The 16,858-nt window shown below is 37.3% G+C and overlaps 2 protein-coding genes across 2 annotated transcripts; one reads left to right on the forward strand and one right to left on the reverse strand.

Annotated features, from left to right (window-relative positions):
• Nucleotides 1-2,871: 2,871 nt before the first annotated feature.
• Nucleotides 2,872-7,589, forward strand: LOC143460140 (uncharacterized). The gene is made up of 10 exons (XM_076957540.1): nucleotides 2,872-3,646; nucleotides 3,715-3,817; nucleotides 3,980-4,103; nucleotides 4,463-4,508; nucleotides 4,881-4,982; nucleotides 5,294-5,465; nucleotides 5,654-5,721; nucleotides 6,185-6,296; nucleotides 6,554-6,632; nucleotides 6,731-7,589. The coding sequence occupies exons 1-10, from the start codon at nucleotides 3,568-3,570 to the stop codon at nucleotides 7,217-7,219; spliced, it is 1,374 nt and encodes a 457-aa protein (XP_076813655.1). The 5' UTR covers nucleotides 2,872-3,567; the 3' UTR covers nucleotides 7,220-7,589.
• A 28-nt stretch (nucleotides 7,590-7,617) lies between these two features.
• LOC143460137 (F-box-like/WD repeat-containing protein TBL1XR1) lies at nucleotides 7,618-13,885 on the reverse strand. The gene is made up of 12 exons (XM_076957536.1): nucleotides 13,581-13,885; nucleotides 12,447-12,592; nucleotides 11,842-12,175; nucleotides 11,413-11,572; nucleotides 11,060-11,222; nucleotides 10,591-10,654; nucleotides 10,084-10,242; nucleotides 9,487-9,608; nucleotides 9,149-9,351; nucleotides 8,698-8,863; nucleotides 8,443-8,544; nucleotides 7,618-8,349 (listed from the first exon to the last, which is right to left on the reverse strand). The coding sequence occupies exons 1-12, from the start codon at nucleotides 13,636-13,638 to the stop codon at nucleotides 8,323-8,325; spliced, it is 1,704 nt and encodes a 567-aa protein (XP_076813651.1). The 5' UTR covers nucleotides 13,639-13,885; the 3' UTR covers nucleotides 7,618-8,322.
• Between the last annotated feature and the right edge of the window lie 2,973 nt (nucleotides 13,886-16,858).

Consider the following 16,858-nt stretch of genomic DNA (forward strand, 5'->3'; position numbering starts at 1 on the left):
TTTTATCCCTGTCGAAAAAATCTCAGCATTTTATTATTTTGGTAATATTTTGTAATTTTGATAAACGCTCATAATAAAAATTACCAGTTACTCTTTGTGAATCGACAAAACGATGCAGTAGATTCAGGCAATATTAGGGTTTTTAAACGTAAATTACTAAAAACTTAGTAAGTAAGGAATATATAATTCTACACTATGTTGCTACATCACAGATAATGCAATTTAGCTATTTACAATTAATATGTCTTTGTCTTTGCATGTACTTGCATGTTTGGTTACTTTGGAGTGGCTTAATTACTGTTGTTTTTACATGATTTCTTTTATGGTGTCAGTTGTAACTGAACTTAGCCTAAACATTTTTTTCGATAGAAAATAAATATTATGCTGATAGCGATATACACCACACGCAGTCCTATTAGCAACCACTTTGTGTATATGTAGTTTTGCCAAGTCTGCCAAAAATAAAAGTAATATTTTAAAGTCTTTTTCGCATGAGTATAGCTTAGCTATACTGATTTGTTTTGAGCACTGATTTTTATGATCAAATTTTTTTTTTGTAACTTTTAGAAACCGATTGGTTCGAGCGCTGGTCTTGCAATTATGTGCGGCTCATGAACCGTGTTCGATATCCAGTGACGAAAAGGGAAAAATATTTTATCTCGTTTTCGAAATTGAAACGATGAAACTTTCACACATTAGCCTACTTTCATTTATCTCATTTCGAGTAATTCTTAATCTGCCTACCACCACCTTGTATTTGGTAAAGTAAGAACGTTTTAAGGATTGAATTACCGTGACTCAGACAGGATAAACTTTGAAACCTATCTCATTTTGTGTAGTATAATTTTGAAAGCATCCCGAAGTCAAGCAACCTTCTTTGTGTAATCGATTATTATCACCACTCTTTTGTTTGCAGCTTTGTAGATTCCAAATTTGTTAAAGCACTTAAATGTTAATTTCATTCGGCCTCCCACGGTGTGTTGGCTTGACAGAACGTCGAATTGCGTTAATGAAACAACTTCCACTTCAAAAAATTTGTTAAGTTTTTGAAATCTGTGTTTTTTTAATCTTTTTATCTGTGCAACATCGTAGTCCTACTCAAACAGTCGGCAGGAGCCTATAGAAAGTATAGAGTATAGATGATACTAGATCTTACAAAGCAGTAACAATTGCTGTAAATTTTTCTTAATAAGAACGGTTGATAGATCTCAAATTGCAATAAACGGAGGATCAAAAATAATTATGCCTTTTAATGTTTCTAAAATTTTCCTGATCAAGGTAATTAAGACGCTGAGGCAATTTACGGTCAAGATTTCCTTGACACGTTAAAACGACAGGTATTCAGCACTATAATTACACGTTACCTTCTTATGTCGTTACAACGATCAGCCTATGTAACAAATTTCGTTCCCGAAAGTTACAGTAACTGATTACGGATAACATAAGTTGCCTTACATTAAGTAAACGTAGCTTTACATCAGCCAATAATTAGACGTACTGTACTGTATTTTTTAAGATGGTTTCGACATGTTTATCACACAACAAATACACAAGCAACATAAGCGTGATTTATAAAAGAAACCGGTTTATGTTTGTTTATCGCTCCTGGCAAAATGAATTTTATGGAGGTATTTCTCGGCATTACATACTTACTCACTCAATAGTTTTAGGGAAAAACTTCAAAATCTATAATAAGCACAAAAGGTCATACCATTATTGTTTAAACGTTTCGTGAACTGAATGTTAGAGGTTAACGTTTAAAGTAGAAGTAACAACATGTAATTAGTAACAAGGCTATAAGTTAATACAGTGACCTAAGGTGTTGTAAGAATATGGGCCAACGAAAAGTGAAAATACCGGAAATAGTTTTTACACATATAGGCACTAATTAATGTAGTATTTTTAATAGTATCACTCATGAACACGATTTTGAGTCTGGAAAGAAAGTTCAGCTTTATAAATAGTTAATTACGCTGATCTCGATTATTCAAAAATATTTTCCCATAACTTCAAATTTCTCTGAAAAATTCGTGATTTAAATCTCTGCAATTCGGTACCATTAGCAAGAGGCTTGTTTTAACGTGATATTTTATCGTTTTATTGTAACTGGTATGGTTCCAGTTATATGGGATAATTGTGACGTGTTTGTCAGAACCAGTCATTAGACCAGGGGCGACGAACCTATTCGATGACGCGGGCCACTTTGTCAGTTACGGCTGAGCAAGCGGGCCGCACAATTTTTTTAACATTTTGCATAATAATTAGCATTCAAGCACAACCGCTTCATTTGGCAGATTTTTAGCTGCTCCCGCGGCCGCAAAAAATACATCGATTGAGTGCGGCAATCTATTGAAGACATACTGCTGCGACTCAATTGTGCTATCAGCTTTTGATATCGCATTGCGCAAAGATTAGAAACAGGTGAAAGAAAGTTCAAGACTGCTGGTCTCACCGGACGCTTCGTTCAAGACTGCTGGTCTCCCGGACGCAAAATTTAACCCTAAATTCCGGACATGTCCGGAATTTTCCGGACGGTATGGCAACCCATACCCATACCGGTATGGCAACCATTTCCGGACGGTATGGCATAGGAATTTCCTATAAGTCCTATATGCCTTGCATGTATGGGCGTTTGTCAAATCGTTTGGTGGGCCGCACAAAATTGTTTGGCGGGCCGCAGGTTCGTCACCTCTGCATTAGACAGATGCACTTGCTGACGTTAACAAACAATATTTGTTTCTGGCTTATACTAACTACGAAAGTAATAAATAACTGTTTTTTACAGTTTTATGACTTGGTGTCAAATAAATAACGTTAGGGGTTTAAATGGTGTGAAGGAGCTTAAATAATCAGTGTTCTCAATATCAGAGGTGGTTCGAAAGTACTGTTGGTAACGGTACCGGTACTTGGCAAAAATGTGCCGGTACCGGTGTTCAGTACAGTATCAAAAAGTAGTTTGATACTTTATACCGGTATTTTTTGTACAGCGAATCCTACTGTAAGTGCAGTTTTTGCTTCTGTTGTAGCCCTACTACCGGTAACTCCAGTAACTATAATCAGCATTTTATTTCAAAGGAAGTTTTGATGAATATAATTCTCAAACACTTGAAATAATTACTTGAAAAGTATCTACTACGTACCGCGATCAACTAAAATTTCTTGAAGAAAGTAATTCGGTACAAGGATTTGGTACTTTTTTCGAAAAAAAAGCAATTCGAGAAAGATTAAACTCATAGCCCATACCAACAAAGAAAAAGTTACAGCAATTTATATTAAATTTAATTGTAAAATGAATCGAATATACTGTACACGCTTAGTAAGAAAAGTTACTGTGTTTTACGTAAGTTTTCTATTTGAATTTGCGAAAAATTGAGAAACTCTGACGACAGGTTTAGAAATCATCATGGGCTTTTAAGATTATATAAAATCAAGCTTTGATTCTTTCCAAAACAACACAACATTGTTTTTAACGTTCACCATTGTTTTCAAGAATTCTACAGATATTTATTAGGCCATGTTTTCGACAAAGGTCAGACCTGGAACCGCATTTAAATTGTTCGTGAAATCATGAAGCCGCTCATCATACTCGTCTTACTATTTCTTCAATATTTATCAACGACGCAATCCAAGTTGAAACCACCTGCATGTAAGCCGAAGTTTTTATAAGTATCTAACTTTTAAGGTATCATCATTTTCACATTGTGTTCGTTTCAGGGAAACACTGCGTTCACAATCTGCACGCGGGGAAAAAATGGCTGGAATTCAGTAGTCCCGGCTACCCGCATGGAATAACGACACAATTGCAGTGCTCATGGATGTTAGTGCTAAGTGTCAGCAACCAAGCGTCGCAGCTAGAAATTTGTCATGTTGCAAATTAGACATTGAACACACAAAATAGGAGGATGTCGCGTTAAAAACATTTTGCATTTCTGTGATTATGCTCTACTGGAAATAATTTTTTTTTATTTTGAAAACCCAGAATTGCTTCCAATCCATCACAGCGTATCAAACTGGCCTTCTACAATTTAAACTTGACCGGATCAATAAACAATTGTTATACTCAATCACTAGTATTTTATGAGCTCAAAACAAGCAGCAAAATAGTAAGTATACGGTATGATGCAGTATATGACAAAGATGATTTATCAAAAATCTACATTTGTAAAGCAACGATTTTGCCCAACTGTATATACCCACCGGCAAACCATGAACACCACCAATTTGAAGGTGGATAAAATAACATGCTGCCTTTAGTTTAAAGCTTAAAATTTAACTTCAAGCTTTCTGATTGTAGTGTTGGATTTAATTCAGTTACGATCGTAGAAAAATTCTAATCAAGGCTAATCATTTTATCGTGACATGCCCTCAGGAGTCATTATGTGCTGCTACCGAGAGCTAAAATATTTTTGTTTCTTTGGCAACATTCTGACTGGCCGTTTCTTTAAATTAGATTATTTTGCAGGGAACTTTTTGTGGTAAAAAGAGACCGGGCGACTACGTTTCTTACGGTAAAAATGTTATTTTGATTTAGGCAAGAAGTTTTGTTCGAGTCAATGCTTTGCAATTTTAAAAGTTTAGTTCCCTTTATACTGTAATTATAATGTTCTAATTTTGTACAAAAATAAAATTTTTTTTAGACAATTACATTATAAAAAATTTGACATCAACAAATCTTTATTAATATTACGATAAGGCCCACATAAAAGAAACACTTGAACAAATGAAAAATGTAGGCAATCGAGCAAAAATGTTTATGATATGTCATGTCAAAACTCACATCGTTCGCGTAAAACGTGACCTTATTAGTGCTTTGTATGTTCCACTTGTATGGCCTCACAGGCCTCGAGCATTTTGATAGCAATTAGTTTTGTCAACTTTAGGCAATCAAGTGCGGTTGGATCTCCTTGCTGATACTGCTGCCGCTGGCCATCAAGGCTTCCTTTTGAAATACAAAGCAACTAAAGAACCGGGAGGCTTTAAAAGTATTCTTTTAAAGATTGTCGTAATTTACAGACATAGGTGTTGTTGTATAATGCGCACAATATTTTTTATAAGAGCCTCTTACAAAATAACGTATACTGCAGATTAAGTCGTACGTGTAGCTGACGTTAATTGAATTTCACAGCCGGAACTTTATCACAAAAACGCTAAGAGCATTAAAGATTGCTAATTATTGATTGGATGGTTCATATGTAACCATTACAAGCAAACCTATAAAATTATGTAATGTAAACCATTTCACGTGCTATATTGAGTATATTTATATCAGTTTCCATAATTTTTCTGATTTCAGATACATTCTCATTTACCCAGAAGAAACCAGAACCTAAACCTAAACCTAAACCTAAACCCAAACCCAAACCCAAACCGGGTCGCAAGAAACCCATAACGACGCCCAAACCTCCACAGCCAAACGGCGGTAAAGTTATTCTCTCTAACTTCCTGAGGAAAAAAGAACAAGCAAAGTAAACCTCATTTTGAATATTTTATTTCATTTGCGTCAATTATGCTCATCGTACATACATATCAGAAGAAAAAATATATACACTTGTGAACGACTGTGGTTATCTAAAACGCTTGTGGTCTTTAGTGAACCAGTGCCTTTTTATTGCTGTCTTTATATCGGTTTCAAACTTTGTATTGATTTTTACAGAAAACATCCCCAGGCAGGAGGGCAAAATTTTATCCCACCAAGACCAGCGGCGCCGGCAAGTGAAATAAGTAAGCGGTTTGACACCATTTCAAGCAACAAACCTTGACTTTTACCGCCTAATGCTGTCTACAACATATCGCTAGTTTATAGGTTACGACCGTGGCGCCTATCACCTACTTGCATAGCTTATACGTATATATTATTTTTTTATAACTGCTTTTGTCGTACGCGCTCAGATTACATGTTATATTCTTGCTTGCTTGTCATGTTCTCAGAAAGCATAATCTGTTGTGATTACAAGGTTACGTTTTTATAAATATAGGTTCCAACAAGAAAAATTGTTGTACATACTCTGTTTGCTTTTTTATACTTTGATTCTGTTAATGTCTATCCTCTAAATTTCGTCCTCAGCATGGCAATCGCCTTTATAGCAATAGCATCTCTTGTATAACTTTTCATCTATATCTCCTGCAGTATCTTTGCCAAGTTTTGAAAAGTTTAAACAACATAATCGTGTTACCATTTTTGCAGAGATAACTACTGGCAACGAAAAGAAAGATGAAACCTTTGATTGGCGTTATGCAGTCGGAATCGCAGTTGGAGGTGTCCTCGTCCTTGTTATGATCATTGTCGCCATATATTTGTAAGAGAATAAGCAATGATATACGCTCCTTATAACTTTACCCCCATGCGTGAGGGTCGAACCAACCTATTACCTTTCTGATTTTAAAGGTTAATCCCATGTTTGTAATATGACCCTGCTAGTTAGGCTTCTTAGGTCAAAGGACCCTGGTTATAGGGCCATGCTAGTTAGGCTATACTTCATGGTCAAACTGGTTGTAGGAAAGGTTCTAACTTTTTCAACCAATTTATGATACCAATAATGCTCTTTTTTGATAGATGCTTCTTTAGAAAAAAAAAGAAAACAAAACAAACCGTTGATGAAAACAGTCACGTCGGGAATCCAGCTAACACTCTAGTAAGGAAAAAAAATTTTTTACAACTCAACTCAAACCTATAATAACAAAAACCTCGCTTATTTTTTTAACGGTGACCTATATTCTTATTCCTACTTAGGCACACCCAATACAAAGGCGTCATGATTTACCCGGAATTTTATCTTCCAATCAAGCCCCGCATCTTCTTATGAACTACACCGGACATTCAGCGTCACCTAACACCTCATACCAACAAGTGCATTCACCCCACAGGGCTGAGCATACTAACGTGCTACTACAGAAACCAGTTAACCATAAGCAAACTATGCGTAATGACGTGGAGAAGAACGTCATTAATCCGTGGTTAAGTCAAACAGCACACGAGTTTACTACTTTCGAGAATGGGGGCTACATTACTGAAAAACTGCAATACGGTCCAGGGCCTTTTTTACCAGTAATGTACCCGCTGTCGACCCAGTGCGATGACGAAGGATACGGAACTGCAAAAACAGCGGATATGAACACTCGGTCACAAACGGAACCGCGAAAAAAGAAAGTCCCGACGCTAAAGCGGAAGCTCAGCGAGTGGGAAAAGGAACAAATAAAAAAGGGAAAACCAAATCGTTAAGTAATTAGCGTATACGGACTTAATACTGAAAAACCTTGAGCGTCCTGTTGTCTTGTGGGAAAACCGGAGGAATACAAGGCGATAGAATAATTTGATATCCAAGCTAAGTCTATTACATGTTTGCGATTTTCAAGTAAAGCAAGTCTGATACTTTAGCCTGCCAAGTGTAGGCCTTCTGCTGTAAAAAATACTATTTGTGCAATTACTGTTGCTTTCTAGCAACTGCCGTCCAACGGTACCGCTTTCTTTTATTATTGGATGTCGATGTTCACGTCACTTTCAAGGTGACAAAGCATGCAAGGTTTTGCTTTGCTTGTTCTTTGTTATATAACACTGAAGTGTATGCACACATTAAAATATTAATTCTGAAGTTGGCTAACAGTTGTTACTATAGGAAGTCAAGAAAGTTTTCATTTTTATTGCGCAAATAACCACAACAAGCATTGTGACGTGATAAAAAATATTTAAGAATTTTGAGGCATTCAGAATAGGTTAGGTAGAGAGGCTATGGCGTCATTAGATGACGTAATAATACGTAAGCTTCGCTACAAGAAATGACATCGTTTACACGAAATTTGAAACACAGCACGAAAGCGAAATATTGTAGGACATGACATGAAAAAAGCGGAAGCTTTACCAGCAGTTTTTAACAGATACGACCATGAGCTTGTTTATTACAAGAATATTACGAGTTACAAACTTTTTAGCACTCGAACATCTTTATGGAGATTTCCAAATAGAATAGTGGAATATTCTTGAGATCAGACATTGTTTTAAGACACGTAAAATGGACCTCTGTTCGCGCGTTGAATACCTTCATGGGCGGCAGCCTGACTTTCTTGCTGCTGTCCTACTAATCCACAGTTGCTGCAGCCACGAAACAACATAACACAACAAAAATAGAAATCTTAATGAAAGGTAACAACATTGGCAACTGGATCCATGGCGAGACTGGTCACCGGTCACCGATTTTCTGCCCAATTCCTGTTGGCCGACAAAACCTCAGCAGGCAACGTCACACCGCTTACGCCGTAACGCGACCATCCGGCGGGTGGCGGTAGTAAGCAAAAGAACGACGACTTTCGTCACGCAACTTGTCGTCTTCATTTCCTCAAGTCTAAAACGCATACCTGCAAAAACAAACGTCCAAAATGAATAATTGAAAACCAAGAAAACGCTTTGAGACAACATTAGTATGACGTCATATTGTCGGTGATGCGTACCGTGCCATCGGACGCGCTCGCGCCCACTTTATTACCAGCAGCGTTCCAGCAAACCTCGAATATCCCTCCAGTGCCTTCGTAGCTATGTACCAGCTGCCCAGTCTGAAATAAGAAATACTGCATTTAACCTTCATTGGGAAGGATGCTGCATTTCGTTACGCGAAATTAAAAGTTCCAAGAAACTTCGCGGTTAGCTCCTTTTCTGGAAAGAGATAAACAAAAAAGACAACACATTCGCGTTTGCGTTAGACTTACATGTGTACTCCATATGTGAACACACTTGTCGAAGGAACCGCTAGCAAGTAATCTTCCATCCGGACTGAAAGCAACACTGTAGACTGGTTCGTGATGTTTGGTGAGCGTGTGAAGGCAGGCACCCTTCTCTAATTCCCAAAGCCGGACCGTTGAATCGAAGGAGGCACTGCAATAAAGCAAGGTGACCGAGGTCAAAAATTTGATGACGCAAGTAAAGCGTGTTGACTTCGCCAAGATTTACAAAGCAGTTAAAGACCTAAATCGACGCGCTATATTTTTGAATCGTTCAGCAAACAACCGGGTCTAGGAGCAAGTCATGCGGAAACAATGAAGCCACAGCTGGTTACTTAAAAGTCTGGTGAGACACTTAAAGCGTTGAACGTTGGCGCTGGGATTTTCCGTGGCGCTTTACAGCCTAAAGAATTAAATTGAAACAAGCCGGCTTGCTTACCTTGCTAACATCAGGTTTTGGTTTGGGTTACTGGAGCCTGGACCAGCAGGGCTCCATTTTATTGTGTAGATTTCCTTATTGTGCGCTCTGAGGTCGTGCACGAAATTGTCTTGCTTCATTGACCACACTTTTAAGGTCATGTCGTCCGAACAAGATGCCAGCAGACTTCCCGATGGGTCCCATTTGATTGCGTTTACTTCGTTCTGTTGTGACGTAACACCGTGTCAACAATAAGAATAGGAAATGGTGTGCCAACTCCAAACAGTAACTCTGTTATACTCTAAGGGCCACCAACAATACAATGCGGGTAAAAGTATTGTTACGTCACAATCACCAACCGAATGACCGCCGAAAGTCTTTAATGGTCGATCGACTCCGAGCTTACAAACGTGTATGCTCATGTCCGTGGAACAAGAAGCAAAGCAGGTGTTGTTCTGCCAGTCCACGTCGAGCGCTGGTGCTGAAATCACAAATAAACGATTTCGGAAGTCATCCAAAAACGCTTAGTCATATCCCACACGCCTATTTTTTGACGTCTTAGTCATACACAATCAAACAGTTTATGTTAAGCAGTCCAATTATACCGAAGCGGTACTAGGTTACTTGAGGCTCACACGTGCAATCTGTCTTCGAATACCGCGATTTCCAACACACAGCGATATTAAAAATTAATATACGAAAATATTTAAACAGCAACTTTGAGTGTTGCTAGAATATCACCAGCACAAGGCGCGTGTCCATAAATGGTGATAGAAAACAAGCATAAAAAGAAAGAAATTAGAGAAGAAAAAAGCGAATTCCACGAAGTCGGTCACCATAGAACTTACAGGGCTAACCAACGCGATAAGACCTGACAATGACTTGCAATGCGCTATCCCTACTACAAGCTTAATTCCTACAAAATGCGTGACTACATCTAATGCAAAACACCATACCTTGGTGGAAAGGGAACTGCTGTTTTGCTTCGCCGGTGATTGCATCCCAGATAATTGTGGTTTTGTCAACACCAGCACTCAATATATAATTGCCCTTTTTGTTCCACTTGAGGGCAAATATGGGGCCTTTGTGTTGACCGAGAACGTTTTGAAGGCGACCTAAAGGCAACGAACGAAGTATGATTATGTAACTGAGTTATATAAAAATTGATTACTTTTATGCTTATCAGTTATAACTTTTAATAGGTCCGGCATAAAGGGGTTGAATAAATAAAAAGTAGCTACATCGACATAATAAACAGCGGTAATACAAATATTTTCTCAAAAGTACCATGTTTACACCATGTTTTCACTTTCCAATCTAGGTTCAATTTTTGACAATATTGTTTGATAATAATTAGGTATAATTGTTGATAAACTACAGTGAGTAATCGATGACTCAGTTCTGTCGTTGTCTCTAGGTTAATGAGACAAAATGATGAAATAATAAGTTAATAATTAACTTACCACTGGTCTCCCACAATCTTGCGTAGCCATCATACGATCCAGTGGCTAATAGAGTCCCATCACACTGTGCAAATACATGGAAGAAAATCACTACTGTCATAGAGCTACGTTTTATTGACAAGTTAGAATGTCTGTTATGTGTTATGTCATGTTTCAAATGTGGTTAACTGAACATGCCATGTACATGAATTCAGTCAAAACTCAAAGGTATAATATGTACATTATATGACATTTAACATAAGATTACATTGCCTAGGTCGGTAGTTAACATGTCTTTCATATAGCAAACCTTCTGCGAACGTTACAAATATCAACTATACACAAATGGTTAAAAAGAAAGCAGTGGTAGTGGATAAATTTCAATTTACGCCAGCATCATAATTTACATTTTTGTACACCAGGCCAAGAAAATACTAACGGCTATACCATAAATACCACAGTATCGCGATAAAACATATCATGTACTCACATTCCAATCAAGTGATGTCACATCTTTATTACTAGGAACTTCTTGATTGCCATCTTTGATACAATGTCGCAAGACCAGTTGCTGTCCACCAGCAGATGGCGCTGATGTTGATGTCACAGCATCTTCCTTGAGATTCCAAATTCGAGCGGTTGAATCACCGGACCTAAATGTGAAAGCAAGATTATCAACAACAAAGCACATAACTACAGCTACAAGCTTAACTTCACATAGTACCGTTCTTACACTTGCATTTCAGTAAGCTATGTTAATGCATAAAAACAAGAAAACAATTCATCATTTAAGTCACGATAATATCATCTTCATCAGTCATGTGATTACTAGTAAAAATCTACCCTGAAGCAAGCAAATCTTGCATCGGGTTCCAGGCACATATGAATACTTCCGAATCATGACCACGTAGAACTGTGGCATTACTTAAGGAGATTTGGATTTCACTGTGATCGGTATCCACTTCCATCGGCTTATCCTCTATCTGTTCAGTGCTTGGTCTCACTAAGAAATAATAATAATAAGAGCAGAGTTCAGTAAAAAGCAATGATCGTTTTACCATGATACAGTACATCTCTGCGTGGCTTAGAATTCAGCAGTAGGCCTATTATATGTATACCTTTTCTATGGACATAATCTTTCAACTAGTGTATGAAACTATTTAAAGGTACAGTATATAGAACAAAAAAATGTCACGACTGCAGGTTTGTTTTCAAAAATTTCCGGCGTGTGCTGCTGTAGTGAAAACTGTATTGTGGGAAATAGATTCTCACCACTCAAACGGTTCTCTCCATTTGATTGTGGTTCTTTCTTTATGCTTGTTGTTGATGTAGCAGCTGTTACAACTGTTGTTGTCATGGAAGAAGAATTCGCGTTAATTGTTGCACATGTTGAGCTTGTCTGTGGTGAACTGCACACAGGCACTTCTTCATCATTATTTTGCAAAATATTTTCAGGAACGTTAAGCTTTTGTTCTTGTTCACTTTTTAGTTTCTGTGCAGCCATTTTCTCACGAAGCTGTTGTTGCTTAGCTAACACAACATCAGGCATAACAGCATCAACCAAGGATAAGCTTTCACTGTACCTTCCTTCAAACATCATTCCATCCTAAAATAAACATTGACTTTGATTGTGAATGATAAAAGTAAATTTTTAACAATAACTAATTATTATTATACTGCAATTAATTATACTACTATTTACTAAAGTACAACCTATGTATATCAATTAGAAGAAATTCAAAAGTGCTATAAAAAGAAACAAAAAATAGGCCGATGACTTAATTTGACAAAACTTTCATTTTACACATGTTACTAAAGGCAGAAAATAGTTGCTAATTAAGTAACTGCATCGTGTTAATTTAGAACAAACAACATACCTCATCAATACTGATTTCTGCTTCAACATATTGTAGACCCTTTTGCATAATACTTATAAGGGCAGCAGGAGGTACCAGGGCTCCGTTAATGTTAGACTGGCTAATGTGTGATTCGAGGCCAAAAACAAATGCACTATGTTGAAAACCTAGTAAAAACAAATCAAGTAAACTTTACCAAAATACCAAAATGCAGTGATTATTGCAACGTGACCTGCAATAATGTCATTGAGAAACTGATCTAGTTTGCACAACAATATGAGCATTGAAAGAAAATGTCTCTTGGACACTCACATCCTTAGTTAAACAAAAAGCAGTAAACAAACGATCCACAAATATCCTATCAAGAAAGGCATATTTTTATTTCCAAAGCAAACTAAAGGCACAAAACCAAAACTATGTTGAAGACAAATAAAAGGCACAAAGAAATCGTTCACAAAACTCTTGCCTTGTGGTTACACAAAGCACCCTTTAGGGCGAATCATCCAAACACTATTCATTCTGTTTTATAAACAACAATATGAGCAGAGAAATAAAAAAGTTGTTGTTGTTGTTTTCATAGATAACTTTCAGGCAATAAAGATGTAGAAGATGTAGAATGGTAATAAGCAATTTGTCATTTGGAAAGTTATATTACCAAATCTCACTAAAAAAAACAACTACAAGATGTAGGCATTGATATCATCATGACATGCAATTGCCTTACACCGGGTTTTAAATGTTTCAGTTAATTATTAAGTGTTTGATACAACACTGAATTAATTTAAGAATTAAGCATGCTCTGAGGAGAAACAGCAATCATCCAAACAGCAGCCTCACGTCTCTAAGTTCAATAACTTAAAATTAACTTTTGCCTGGGGATGTAATTACGCTTTTTAATCTATAGTTTTGCATAATAATACCAGTGGCGTGACTGCTGACCTAACCCAGACAGACACCAGCACTTAAAACATAACTACTGGTAGTTGTTCTGACACAAATCAGGCATAACAGCATCAACCAAGGATAAGCTTTCACTGTCCTAATATTTAGGGCCAGGACCACACCATCCCATGCACAAGAGCACATCTTGCACAAAGTTATAATTTCAAATTAAACATGTAACATCTGCTTTTAAAATCCAAGTTAAGAACTTACCAGATTCCTGCAGATAGCGATACACCAGAAAGTTGACTTCGTCTGACGTGATGCTCATCTTGTATATGATGAACAATTTGTTCTAAACAGTGACTTGACAGGCAAAATTATATGAATTTTGATGAAACTTCAAAATCCAATACAAGTGGTTTATATTTCAGTATCCAAATATTTGCATATATCCATTGCCAGTGATGCTCGCGCGTTTCTAACACTTTTAGATATAGCTTGTTACAGTACAATTGGGTGTTAAACCTAACACAAACTGCTGTATCCTATTGTCCTAGCAAAAAGATAAGGTACATGCTGGTAACGGTTAATTTAAAACTAGACAGTTATTTTTATTAGTTGTAACAGAGTGAACATGCTGCTATATCACAGCAGTACAATCACTTCATATAACGAAATAAGGAAGTAATATGAAGAAAGGGTAAAGATCAAAAGACACATCCACGGAGTAAGTAGGTACCGGTTGGGTAAGGTGTAACAGAAACAAAGTATTGCAAGACCAACGAATCAAAAGCATACGACACGTGCCGTCGATGGCTTGATAGAAGGAGAATAAATGTTTCATTTGTATGCACAAAACGTATTCATGAACTTTGTAAATAAAACGAAATAACCAGCGGTCTTTAAGGCGTGGAAAGATATGACGAATTGGGCATTGCCAAGGTTGAGAAGATTGCAGTTAAAACTTCAGAGTTAACACACGCAGGCACTAATGCGCTCGCGCACGCATGGTAACACGTCACAATGATGACCTCACAAAACCAATTTCCTAACGCCTAAAGCCACGAGTTAAACCATTTTTCATAGGGTGAATTCCGCTAGTGCTCATACAAAACCGCTGTTTTGTTTAAAGAAACTCACGTATTTGATGAAAGAAAAAACCATTATTTCAACCCACATGAATTAGTCATTCAACATGGTTGCCATTTTTTCTTTTCGCATAACCAGCCCGTAAAACGTCACCGCACGCTTCCTCACCCTTTCTCTTTATTATAAGTTCCTTCCTTTGTTTCTTTTTTTTGTATTCCGAGCGTGGCAGCAATAACCTGTTCCTACTCCAGTGTTCACGTCATACAAGAAGTACAATTTAAACCATATCTTATGCTTTTTACCCCTTTAACGCAATGTAATACCAGTTTTTCCACAATGTTTCACACAAAAACTTCCAGACAAGTTTCATATGGTTAGTTCCAAAGAATTAACGAAGAATTACGATGACATGAAGAGACTTTCCACGTCAAGTTGCTGTTTTTGACAAAAATTATCCAAGCATTTTCAATAACGAAGTCTATAATGAAAGCTTACCACATGCGGATTGTGCACAAGTGATCAACTCGGAGTCAACGTTTTTGACAAAGACTTTACAGGTTGAACAGTAAACATCGTGTAAAGTCGTTCGATTTTCTTAAATTTGACAAACGGAGCTAGTCATGAAAGATAATAACCCACTCCTGTAGTAAAATAGCAAATTTGACGCAGCAACCCGCCCAGAATAGTATGCAAAATAAGCGTAAAACGATGTAAACAATGTGTAGTCTTCTATCAACCGTCGTTTTGAATCAGACAAACTAAACTGCACAGTGGCAAGTAAATGTAACCTCTGCTAGAATACAATATGGGCATGATTGAACACAAATAAACAACAACCATAGCGAGAAAACCTACCAAATGCACGCACATTAGAGCCTAATACACAAGCAGTTTTTGCAAACACTTACCTGAATGCCTCCTTTCTTACATATACTGACTAACGTTGCCAATGCAAAACCCGATGCATCACGATCATGACCGTCACTACAGCTCTAACATCTGTGTCACTAACAACCTAGGCGAGTTTGCAAAGAGATCTTGAGACATTCCTTCAGCTTGCATATGTCCATACATACACGCAGGGGCGACTAAACTAAAGCGAAACAACGTGGTTAATTTGGAGCGTGGGACATCACTATACATTTGCATTCACGCAGGTACAATCAGATTGACTCAAATTAGCTTACAACTTAATCTCACAGTTGATTTCGGTTACATGTTGAAGTTAAACAACTAGCTTTATTCCAGAAATAGGTTGGTAGACGCTATGTATCGTCTGCCCGACTCACGCTGCATGCGGAATTTAAAAAAAAGAGAAAAACGGCGGATCTCATTCTTAATTTCTGTTAGTAACTCTAAAAGGTTTGGAGATAAACACAGAAAAAAGTGCTCTTTCACTACGTTGTTTCTCGTGCAAACACACACTTTCAATTATGCGAACGAACATGCGTCGTGCGATCACACACTTAACAAGGAACAACACAAAGCGGTTCGCGTCATCATCATTTTTTCCTTTTTCACTCAACTGAAAACGTCTGGCTTGCGCGCTCATATGACATTCCCATCGGGTAAAACCATTGTGGTGAAACGTAGGTTGGAGGCGACTGCTAAAATTGGTACAAAGCCTTTTGGCGACCTGTTGCTGAAAATGGTTTCTTCTAAGGTTTGGTTAACTACGTGTCACAGACAAACATGCTTGCCGAGGTTAAACTTAGTACTTTCGCCTGGTTTTTATTTAAGGCCATTCTTTACAATCCATTCCAGTAATTTAAGCAAAACATGAAAACGATATGGGCTACAATTAAGTATAACAATGCAATAACTTTTTAGTCTTCAACATTTTTCTATTCCTCGTTACCACAATCTAGTCATAAATTTTAACATTATTTAATAATTAGTAACTTGCTAGGAAAATCTAGTTTTATTATGCCTCCTCCTCCATTTGAATACTTTGCTAGTTTATGTTCGTTTCATGCTTTTTTGCTAGTAGGCTAACCAAAAGATTTATATCATCCGCACAAGGTTAGCGATTGACGAGCTTCGCCTTGCCGTTTGCTTTTACTGCCATAAAATACGGCTGCCGTTTGTTAAAGTGTGGCTTCGAAAGATGTTAGTTGTTCATGAACCACTTGATAATAATAGGCTATTATAGAATTGCTCAGAGACCAACTTCACTCGTTCCCTGTTTTGCTGAATGATAGTGACTCTTGTTTCTTTCCAGACCTCATGAACAGCTGTTTTTACCATATGGCTGTAGTTTGTGTGACTGCTATAAAATTTTATTGCCTACTTGCAACTCATTATCCTGTAAACTATGTAGAATATAAGAGACACAATATAAGCCTACATGCAATCACACATAATGACCTGAAGTGACTCTTACAGCTGACTACGACAACCAACATTTGCAGTTTAATATGGCTTTTTAACAAACCATACATTTGGTTTAGGTGTGCTTT

Source organism: Clavelina lepadiformis, chromosome 5, assembly GCF_947623445.1.
Source record: "Clavelina lepadiformis chromosome 5, kaClaLepa1.1, whole genome shotgun sequence".
Taxonomy (NCBI): domain Eukaryota; kingdom Metazoa; phylum Chordata; class Ascidiacea; order Aplousobranchia; family Clavelinidae; genus Clavelina; species Clavelina lepadiformis.